Source organism: Diachasma alloeum, unplaced genomic scaffold (assembly GCF_001412515.2).
Source record: "Diachasma alloeum isolate Michigan unplaced genomic scaffold, Dall2.0 Dall_scaffold_00218, whole genome shotgun sequence".
Classification (NCBI taxonomy): domain Eukaryota; kingdom Metazoa; phylum Arthropoda; class Insecta; order Hymenoptera; family Braconidae; genus Diachasma; species Diachasma alloeum.
Window position 1 is genome coordinate 84,348 of NW_021680383.1, and position 12,298 is coordinate 96,645.

The 12,298-nt window shown below is 39.0% G+C and overlaps 1 protein-coding gene across 1 annotated transcript in view; it reads left to right on the top strand.

The window, feature by feature from the left end:
• The first annotated feature begins 603 nt into the window (after nucleotides 1-603).
• LOC107037353 (intraflagellar transport protein 88 homolog) overlaps nucleotides 604-12,298 on the top strand; it is a 114,748-nt gene continuing 103,053 nt past the window's right edge. The window contains exon 1 of the mRNA XM_015255867.1: nucleotides 604-1,188. Within this exon, the coding sequence (XP_015111353.1) occupies nucleotides 604-1,188 (585 nt within the window). The remainder of the gene's footprint in view (nucleotides 1,189-12,298) is intronic.

The following is a 12,298-nucleotide window of genomic DNA, read 5'->3' on the forward strand; positions in this document are numbered from 1 at the left end:
AACCCAACTGTTCCACTCCATTTAATTATGCTTTCATTCAATTGCAATTTAATATTAACAAGAGGACGGGATGGTTGGTTATCTGATGACGAGATTGACTACTTTGCGTGTTTACTACATCAAGAATTCCAGTTCGAATTCCGAGAATCTTGGAAATTCCAGCTGCCAGGTTTTATGGAACCGATCAATCCCTGTAAGAATCATGTACATTTGCTACATAGTATGAGTGGAAATCTTACAGATGAAGACGCCGGAGAAATGCGTCGTGGCCATTGGATTTGTACATATTTTGATAGAAATTTTATTCATATTTATGATTCTGATAATAGACGCAAACTCGATCCAAATCATATTAGATATCTGAAAGTCCTATATCCATTCTACCCAATTGATATACTGGGCGTGAAGTTCTGTAAAGGTCAACAACAGCAAAATACATATGACTGTGGGGTTTTTGCATTCGCATTTGCAGTGTCGATTGCTTTCGGGGAAGACCCCGAAACAATAACAATAACATATCGTATGTTGAGAATGCGAGAAAATTTATTGTACATCTTCGATAGTAAGAAAATCTCTCAGTTCTCCATCCTCAGAAATTGGTCAATGCAAATTCTAGCCCCAAGTAAGGACAAACCAATATCCACTCATCGGAAAATGCAATTCGAAGAACTTGTGAAAGAAAATAAAGAGAATCTGCAAGAGAATGTTCAGCAAACGATCATGGATAATCATCAGAATCTCTCGCAGTACAATAACCAAAGCCAGACCGCTGAAGATCCCTTACATGGAGAAACGAATCAGTCACAAATAATGGAGGTTGATGATGTGGATAGCGCGAGCGTTGTGTGTTTTGTTGGAAAATCTCGATCAAAACGCGTCTTTAATAAGTCATCATCCAAAAAATACAACGACAGTGAACCCTTAACCAAAAAGAGTCACCGCGGTCCAAAGGTGCAGGTTTCGCCTCTTGGTCTCGAGTGGATGGAGATAATTCGTCGATCCGAACAACTCAAGAGTCAACACATAGCATTTTTTGGACGGTTACTATCAAATCATTCTGATTACTTTCATCAAGATACATTAATCTTGCAGAGGCCTGAGCGAATTGAACCTGTACCATCTGTAAAGAAAAATATTCAGATTCTTTATAGTAATGATAATGAACAGAAAGGAGAGTATGGACATTGGGTGTGTTCTTTCTATGATGGTAGAGATATTTTCATTTATGACTCGTTAAATAGACACTTATTACATGAAGACCACAAAAAATTTCTGCACAGTCTCTATCCATTCTTCCGTATCTCTGATGATTCTGTACGATTCATGGCAGTACAGAACCAATTAAACCACGTTGACTGTGGAGTGTTTGCCATAGCATTTGCAGTATCTTTATTATTTAGGGAAAAACCGGAGTATATCAAATATGATTACTCACTGATGCGTCAACATCTGATCAATATGTTTCAAACAATGAAGATTACTCAATTTCCCCACACTTCCAACTCCAATCCACCAACACACTTATCGCTACATGAAATCCAACAAAAAGAACGCAAAGCATATCAACAACGTTGTCGAAGGGACAAAAAGACTTCGGAAATTAGCAATTGTGTTGATAGCCTAAAGGTGGAGGAAGTATCTTCACATATAGATGAAAAAAGAATGAATGATTTGAACGAATATACTATAAAGAGTCAGTCAGTCGTGCCATGTGAAGAGATAGGTTCTCAGTCATTGCCGCAGGATTTGAATAAAAATAGAGCTAAAGAGATTACAGGAAATGACATAATTGAGGAGGATGATAATCCTCCAAGAGAATATTCGAAAGTAAATGAACACAGAAATCTCACCAATTTGAATACAAAAAATGTTGCATTCACAGAAAAGCACAAAAAACTGACGAAAGAATCGAAGAAAAAGACTTCAACTTCATCCATCGTAAAGAAAGGTACTTCTACAGATCATAAAATGAAGCAGGAAACAATGCCAACTAAAGTCTGCCCTGAGCAATACGTAGAACAATTGACAAAAGTAATCAGCAAGGTTGACGGAACTGTTCCTGTTGAAAGTAAGCTAGAAGCTCAGAAGATAGTGGAATGGTGTGTGGAACAACGGAAAAATTATGTGAAAGATTTGAATCGTTGGACAGATACTCTGCAGAAAAAATGCAGACCATCATCTTACTGAGATGAAAGGTAATAAAAATGATAACAAAATAATTACCCTTTGTGGAAAATCAAGGCATACAGCATCGACAGAATCCTATTTTTACGAAATGATATACGTATTTAAGATTCCAATGGAACACAAAATTGAAATGAATTCGAAAGGATAGGCAGTAAATATATTACCCCTACTGAGAAATAATAGAAAATACATACAATGGGTATGCAATGAATATTGTCAAGTACAGGAGAATGAAAGTTTACTAGAAGATTACCAAAAGTTTCTCGAGACTTTGGCAGCGCAAAAATTGCGTACTTTCCCAGAATTTTTAAAACGTTGTTTTTCACAACATTCAGAAGATGAATTAGGACACACGATACATTGTTATTTTGAACAAAAACCTATTGTCTTCATTGGAGCTGTTATCATCTCACTTTCCTAACGTGCGAAATATTAAGAGACTCTTGTATAAATTCAATGAAACATTCAGAAGACTAGAAAATTTGGATGACGCTTTGGATTCAATGAACTTAGCTAAATTAAGAGAGACCTCGAATGAGATCAAAACAGTGGGCCAGTCCTTCGACAGCTCTTCAACAAGAAACGATGATTTGAATGAAGATAACATACAGTTGAAGTATAAAAGTGCTTTTCTAGCAATGAACGAACGAGGTATGGCTGAATACCTCGATACGCCTGCATATCGTGCCAGAAATTACACCCCAAAAGTTCCGTTAGAATAATCAACATATTACATAGTCCGATCCCATCTAAGTATTGGGAAGACTTACAGAATTTAATACAATATAACAATATAATACAATATAACATCTTAATACAATACTGCACAAAATATTCAACGAAATATGAAGTCTCGAAGTCTTCAACAACTATCAAAGAAGCAACGTCAACGAAAACTGTAAGACAAAAATTATGGAACATTGGAATGCGTGCTCTCCATCATCGAGAACTCGTAGCTCTCGAAGCCGCTGATACGCTATTATCAATTTCTTTGTACGGAACAGACTCTAACACAACTATTAAGTGGTTGGATGTAAGGATGGTACGAAATCGAAAAGTAAAGACACACGACGAAATCATAAAACTAGAAAAAGAATCTACAGCTATATTTTGTCCATCGTTGATTGACGATCATTATCCTAACCGACCAAAAGAACTCGAGTCTGTAAGTCTGTACGAATTTTGCAAGTGGTATAATGTAGTCAGAACAGAACCGAAAGCTAAGGGTGTAGAATACTACACTCTGAGTACTTCGTTATTCTTGAAAAGACGTGAACGGGGTTACTTGATCAATCATTGGAGAAACGATATCAATACTGAACCTGAGAAGTACTTCTTCACTTTAGTACTCCTGTTCAAACCATGGAGAGATACAGACGAGTTGAAGAGAGGCTTTTCGACTTATACTGAAGCATTTGAAAAAGTAAGAGAGTTCTTGAAAGAGGCTTGTGAATATTCTAAACAAATGGAAGATTTCCAAAGAGGAATAGATTACATTTCAGAGAAAATCCGTGATGAACTGGAGAAATGTAGTAAAGAGGTGACGCAATCACCTGGCATATAAGTTGGGAATGGTCTCAAGGAGGGTAAAATGGCTATGAAAGAATTCCATGATATTGATGAGACAGTTACGAAGAGTGTAGATTTGAATAGCATGATATCTCAAATGAATAGTGATCAGAAGAGAATATCCGAGAAAGTGAAAGATATATTGACTTCCAAGGAGAAAATATTACGCCTTTATGTTAGCGGCGAAGGCGGTACAGGCAAGAGTTTCCTAATTGAAGTCATCCGAACGTGGATCGGTAAAGAGTTGCACAGACTGCAGTTACAGCTCCTACAGGCATTGCAGCTTAGAATATCAATGGATTAACTATTCACAGATACTTCCAACTTCCAGTCGAACATGATGTTACCCCAAAATACAAACAATTATCCGATGATTTATTGAAACGGATGCGCGAGCAGATGCAAGACATTGAGCTAATCATCATTCTTGAAATATCAATGATGTCTAATACTACATTAATGTATATCAACCAACGACTGATGGAAATATTTGATACATTTGAAAAAACGTATGGTTGGTTCGGTAAGAAACATATTCTTGTGTTCGGAGATTTGTTACAACTACCGCCTGTCCGTCAAGATCCACCATATATGAAAATTCCATCAAGTGAAATCGAAAAACGGTTCGGATCCATGTGTAGTGTCAATCTTTGGGTCAATTTATTTAGTTATGATGAATTGACAATCAATATGCGCCAGCAGAAGGATAAAGCGTATGGGAATCTGTTATCTCGTTTAAGGGTTGGTAGTATGACCGCTGAAGACATTGCATTGTTAGAAACGAAAAAAATTGACATCAGCTCATGAAACACTTCGAATTGCATCAATCTTCTAGCTCTGTACTGTGACGTATTTGCTTACCTCTGCGGAAGGTGAAAGATACGCAGCCCTCAGCGACCAAACAACGAAAATAAAGTTGGGCGCCAGCATGGGTGAACCGTGCAATTAAAACAACAAATTAAATCGACAATTATTCGAGACAAAAGAACAACCCCCGACAGCTCAGACAACCGCGGTGGCGGCTGAGTTCTCGATACAAATGGTTGTTCTGAAGTTTCCGAAATGACTTGGTTTTCTTATCTAACAACTTATATAAAAAAAATTCAATAATCCGGGGAATAAATAATTTATTCAATAAACCCCCTTGTTCATTTCAATTCGAATCACCCCTCAGAAAATTAATAACACAAATATTCAACAAAAGCTAAAGACTCGATACACTAGAACATCCCTAACCAACGATTAGTCAAAATAATAAAATACTAGTCAGTCCAAAAGAATAAGTTCAGTCAAAATTACAAAATCATGAATAAAGTCAAACTGTAGAAATGACTAGCGGAAATAAAGTCAAATAATATCACTGAATGGGAAGTTAATTTTCCGATAGAATATACTGTCAAAATATCCCAAATCGAAGAGGTGACTGACATCGACAGCGGCAACTGAAATTGCCTCGGAACAGACAATACAAAAGGTGACCGCAATCAAGGTCAGATACGAATCACTCGAGCGTTGACAAGACGCTACAATTTCAACTGCCGATGCAATGACGAAATGATACGACAACTTCAAATATCGAAAACAAAAGTAATTACCGAAAATTTCGAATATCAATGTAGTTCTCAAAATCAGTTCAAAACTAAATACATTATTTGAAAGGATTTGTTCTACCGATTCCTCATCCGATCGGCAAACAAACCGTTGAAACGAGAGTCAAAATCCGTTCAGAGAAACCACTGAATTCCCGAGAAAATCGAACATCTCAAATCACAATATAATATCAAAATCATACGTCCAAATTAAATTATACAAAAGAGCTAACCTCTGCCGAACAGACGATAAGAACTCGCCCCGAAAATCAAAAGACTCTAATGGCGTCACTTCGCCCGACGATAAGCGTCGTCAAAAATTGCACAAGCTAATGAGCGAATTCTAATCGTTGTCGATATAAAACAGATACAAAACGATATACAAAATGGTATTTCTGGAATTCTTCTTCCGCTCACCACAATCTCCAACGAGTCTAGTCCAGGAGCCAGGGCGAAAGATTCTCCAAATAATCCAAATCCAGTCAACGCTGGTGTCCACAACAAGATGAATTGCTCCGACAGCAAGAGGTTCTCCACAGAACAACAGCTCGTTCGCCACCCAAACGAGAAGTGAGGCTAAAACCCACGCTTCTCCCATGCGTTCGGGACACTTCCCGCCAATCGAACCCCATTGGCCAGGGCCGTTCCATGAGCCGCTCTGATTGGTTGTAACCCAACCAAACCAGACTTATTCTCCAATAAACACTCAGCTGTGTGACAACGTCACCAAAATAGGGAATAAATATCCAATTCCTTTTCCCTTTATTTCGTATCATTACCGGACGTCTAACTTCAGTCCGATAATTTCTCTCGCACTGCCTAAACCATCACTTCCGGTTAGGCGAGGAGATCCAAAAATGGCCTCGCAAATCTCGGCCGATAACCGCCTTCGTCCCGTCACCGCCGACAAGTGGCGCCGCCGGTGAACTGCACTCGAGCTATCCCTCCAACGCGGGAACTCATCCAAATATAAAAGCAGCCCTTTTACCACATAACGACTTTCTGGAGTTTCCCCCTTCCCAGCTCCCTGGAGACCTGACGTCCGAGGCTGCCGAAGTCCCTATATGTGGCTCGATACAATAACGAAAAAAAAAAACACAAAAAAACAAAGCATTAGTCAGAACCCCAAATAAACCCTTTTGACTCTCGCTTCGCAGTGATGACTTCTCGTCTGGATGGTAAATTTCACCGTTGAACGGTCGAAATAAAATAACACGTTACAGTACATAAAAAATTTACCTCCAGACGCCGTGTGTTTACTAGCAACGCGTAAACAGTGTGCATGTTTGAATACTATAATGTTGGAAGGAATGCCTACAGAAGAGATCGTACTTACCGCTGAAGACTCAGTTGATTGTCGCGATTTCCGTCTGAGGAAGAAAGCCATGAAAATTATGGACAAAGCAGAAAAAGACGACCGTTCATCTGCTGGATTAGCGAAAATCATAACTATCAAAATTTGAGCCACAATCATGTTATGACGAAACATTGATGTGACTATAGGTTTGGTCAATGGAACGATTGGTATTGTAACATCTGTCACCAAATCCATTGACAAGGCAAACGACTATGTTAAATCAATCACTATAAAATTGGAATCTGGGCAAGAATATGAAATTGAACGTGTGGAAGTGAAATTCGAAATCATGAGTGGTGCATTTATTTCGAGACAATTTCCAATTTGTCTGAGCTATGGAATTACAATACATAAAAGCCAGGGTTCGAGTTTGCGCAATGTTGTTATAGATATAGGACAAACAATATTTTCTTGTGGTCAGACTTATGTTGCTCTTTCAAGAGTAACTACTTTGGAAGGTGTTCATCTGATCAATTTTGATCCATCCTCTGCGAAAGCATCAATCTCAGCGATTGATGAATACAATCGACTTAGAGCGAAATATAGACCAGAACTGGGACAAATTTCACTGACCAATAAATACTGGCACAAGGTATGGGATACTCAGTGGGCTTTCGAAAGTGGATCAGTGGAAGAAACAGAAGTGAAGGAAATCGCGTGCACTATGATTTCATCTGTTCATGGCCTATGCAATTCTAGTGGTGGATCCAGTTATGCGAATGAAATCATTCAATGTATCTTCCACTCCACAATATTATGTCAAGCATTGTCATTCACCTCTGATGATGAACGTACAGCGATTAATGAACTTCATCGAGAATACAAAGAAGGATCGAAAGCATTGAGCGCTACTAATGTCATAGAATTAGCTGGTAGTCAATTTAGTCAGAATTGTGAGGAGGATCCGGTCATATTCCTAGAGAATATATACCAAAAAAATTATCGAATTCCGCAAACATATGGAACACGAAGTAACTCATCTCAATCGATGTAAAGTATGCAATTATAGGAAAACTTATAAAGAAATTCATTTCGTGCATGACTTATCGTTGGATGGCGTGAAAGAACCTGTATCTTTGAATGATTTGATTGAAAAATCATTGGCGAAATGGCATGCCATCCATGGATATTGTGATAATTGTGAGAAAATTACAGAAATTTTGCAGAAAACGAAGATTACTGCTACTAATGATGTGTTGATTATAAAGCTGAGCATTTTTTCTTTCAATAAAAAAAATATCAAACAGAAAACCGGCAAATGGACGCTGAAAGCCGTTCCAACAACTGCAGTCAATGTTTGTGGGAATTCCTATTGCGTCAATAGTACTGTATTATATGATACAGTTCAAGGTAAAGATCATTACACTAGTATCTTGAAAGGTAAAAAGAGCGAATGGATACATGTAGATGATTCAACCGTTGCCAAAATGCGATGGCCGAGAAATTCTAAGGACGTTTATCTTTTGTTCCTGGAGCAAAGTAAATCCAAGTAATATGTCATATTGTCTCAGGTCTTCTTCTTTCGTAACATGAGTTGTTTTATACCACTCGGCCCTGGTAATATTGATAGTGGAAGTTCCTCTTTCCCGGTTTGGAGAAAGAACTGAAATCTCATAAAAATAAAAAATAAAAATTTGAAAAAATTGGCCAAGTGCACGTTTCAACCCATTTTCGTCATCAGATCATCACTGTTTGAATCACAGAGCATAATGTTGGCATATTTTGTCAACTTCACTAGTTTGAAAAAAGGTGAAAAATAAAAAAAAACGCCAAGCTTGTATAACTACACTGCCTTAGTTATGAAGCAGTGATTACCACTCTATGAGTCTAAATAGAACGTTTGTGCCTAAAACGCCTAATATTTGATCGAAAATTAAAAAAAAACATTCAGGAAAAGCATCGGGGGACCAGTGTACTTGGCGCGGTTTTCTATACCAACTATAATTTCTCTTAGAAAGTTCTGCATCCTGAATCTCACTCGAGAATCAGTAAGTATATGTTTCATTTCAGTTAGTCAGAATTCTTTAATCGATTCGCTTTAGTATTGTCTCATGTCGTAACTCAGAATTATAGAAACTTTCCAGCGTTGTATCCTGGATAATTTGAGGACGAAACTTTAGGGTTTTTCTTCACTTTTTTTAAATCCTCGACAATATTAAAGATTCTGTCTATTGCGGACGGGAATTCTGTTGTTTAGCTGTTGTTACAGATCAATTAGTGTTTAGTGTGGTGGAATGAGGCACGAATGATGTTTTTCTACGGAGATAGAGGCTTAACGTAATCTCATAATGTGAAGCGTATGTTTATAGAGATTAGCAAATCATCTTCTCTTATCTTTTGGGATCTTTCAAAAACCGCCTCAAGTACACTGGTCCCCCGACGCTTTTCCTGAACATTTTTTTTTAATTTTTGATGAAATATTAGGCGTTTTTGGCACAAACGTTCTATTTAGACTCGTAGAGTGGTAATCACTGCTTCATAACTAAGGCAGTGTAGTTATACAAGCTTGGCGTTCTTTTTTATTTTTCGCCTTTTTTCAAACTATTGAAGTTGACAAAATATGCCAACATTACGCTCTGTGATTCAAACAGTGATGATCTGATAACAAAAATGGGTTGAAACGTGTACTTGGCCAATTTTTTCACAAAATTTTTTTTGATTACAAAGACGAGTCGGTCGGCCGGTAGACTTCAATTGTTGAGACGATGTTGGATAATGACGCTATACATGGTGTCGATAACCCAGTCGTTGAATCCAACAGGCGATTATTGTTTTAATCCAGAAAAAGTCCAAAGTGCGCGAGAAAATCGGCACCAATTATGGGTTTTTCACCATACGCAATAACGAAACGCCAAATGAAATGCCTTCTCAGGCCGAAATTGAGTGAGAGGACAGTACAGCCGTATGTGTATATGCGTGTGCCGTTTGATACATACAGCATGTACTCCGTTGTCTTTTTCTTACCTGGCACGAGCGTCTGTGGATATACGCACAAATCCGCGCCGGTATCAATTAGGTATTTGACTTTTGTAACAATTTCCGACACGAATAGGCGGTAAGACCGGAAAATTGGATCGTTCATCGCTGCTAACGATCCGTCGATGCGTTTCCCGATGACATTGAACATGGAGGCGCGCATCGTTTGGCGTGATCACCAAATTTGTAATGGTACCAGCATTTGTCAAATCTTTGAACTGATGTCCTTGAACGAGACTTTGACCGAGAATGCGAGCGAGGCTTTGAACGCTAATGCGAACGAGAACGTTGACTTCTGACTGCACCCGCCAGTTCTGACATGCAAGCCTCGAGACGCGAAAATCTTTGTTCCCGAGCGGCAACGGCCGGATCGGCAACAGGTGAAATAGCAGTGATACTTGGTGGTGACAATATCTCCTGTAATTTATCTGCTTGCGTCGCTAGGATCGATTGTGTGTTCGGCGGCAAACGTGAAAGCCATTTTGTTTTTAGAATGTTCTCTGGAACGGTATCTACAAGGGATTTTAAATGTGTTAAAAATTGTGAGGGCTTACGATCACCGAGAACCTCTTTGTCCAGGAGGTGGTGTAGTCTGGCCTCCTGGGAAGCGATGAGTCTCTCAACGAGGGCGTCCCTTAACGCCTTGAACGCAGTCTGAGGTGGTGGATGCAGGATAATATCCTGGACTTCGGCTGCGGTAGCGGTATCTAGACGAACGGCACCCATGTGGAATTTGTCCACTTCATCCTCGATGCCGGCAAGGTGAAATTGCCCTTCGAACTGAGCAAATCAGAGTGCAGGACGCACAGCGAAAAATGGTGCAGGACGAACTATAAGGAATCTCAACACATGAGTTGTATCAGTTTCCTCGCCCATTTTCACTAAATTTCCCTAGAAATGTTCGAAAGTGCACTAATCACGACAAAAATTGTTCGTGATAATTTTTACGGTGCAACACAACGTCTTTGGGTGCTCTGCGATGTACCAAGATGCACAAAAAAATATAATACGTGGTAACAAAGCGCGTGAAACGATGGGAACGCTATCGAGCACTATGCCAAAACCCAACGTTTCTCGAACATTCCACGAAAAACCACGCGACACGAAAATCTCTTTAATTTTAACAGAAAACGGCACCACTTTAACAATTGTACTTGATAATATGTTAATGCCACAATTTTATTTGTCACGTTGAAGGAATCACGTCGGGGTCACCATTTGTGGGAGTTCGGTGAGGGATAGATGGGTTTTGTAAAGTATAACACTCGGAATTTGCGTAGTATATCGATTAAGATTTATTCACAGCAATGTAACTTGGTTTACACAATGAGAGATGGAACGAGAGTGTGCTCTCACGACAACGGTATTAATCATCCGATCGAGGATGTCCGAATTATTACGAATCGTTGCGAGATATTGTGATAAGATATCCGGTTGCTAAGCCAAGTCCGAATACAATATATTGAAATAATCTGAAATAAATATAATAGTAGCTTCGCCACAAAAAATATTAGAAGTAACGTAAGAAAAAAAATCGAGTCGCATTTTGTTGATCATTTTATGTATTTGATGGGGAAATTTTTAGAATTTTGATATCGGCAGTAGTACAAACGATAATTAAGTTTTTCAATTACGTGAAGGGTTCACAGGCCATTTGGACGCCAACCGATAGAAGAAGCTCTTGCGTCCATATGTGGCATGGATGCTGTACTTGAGGTGTTAATTTTCATTATCTATGCATAAGTCCGGTGGCCTGGCGTAGTAGTTAAGGCCGTTGCCTCACAACGGATAGGTTCCAGGTTCGATTCCTGGCCGGGTAGAATGGTGAGATCTAACCATTTTTAAAGTCTTGATCAATCGCTATATAGTCTCATCAGACTCGAAGCGATATAAAATAAGCATAAAAAAAAAATTATCTATGCATATTTGCCTTCCCCGTTTGATCTTTGTTAAAACTCAACCCATCTCTCCCATTTGACTTTTGTGGCCTCCACACGTGTCGCTCTCAATTCAATTTCCTATTACTCAAATTCTCCTTCTTATTTGACCCAAGTCAATTTTCTACTCGTCTCTTCCGTTCGATGTTTTTCTTCACTTGTCTGCCCTAATTTAACCATTGCAATCACTCCATTCATATCTCCCGTTTGACTCTTGCGATTACTACACTCCTCTCACTCTTTTAACCTTCTCTACCCGTCTGTGCCGTTGAATCGTTGTAATCTCCTCGACTTGTCGCTTTTGTTTGCCCCCTGTGCTTCGCCCACTCTTCCCTCCCTTTGGACTCTCAGGATGACTCCGCCAATATCTTCCATTTGCCCCTTATGCTCATTTTATTCAACTGTCCTGTGAGATAATTGTGATAATTCCACTCAGCTTTTTCTCTCGACCCTCCCTTAACAATTTTTGGGCATGGAAGGCGGCCATGGAAGACAGTCTCGTCATGGAATTATCTCCCTCCCTAACCATTAGGAGATCTGCATGTGGCCCCATTCAATCATCACAGTTCCCCATAAGAAATTAAACAAATCCTATAATATTCCCATAATAACGTCCAAAACCTTTAGAATGTCCCCAAAAAACCTTCATTTGACGCTTTTTATCCTTCACTATATTACAATCA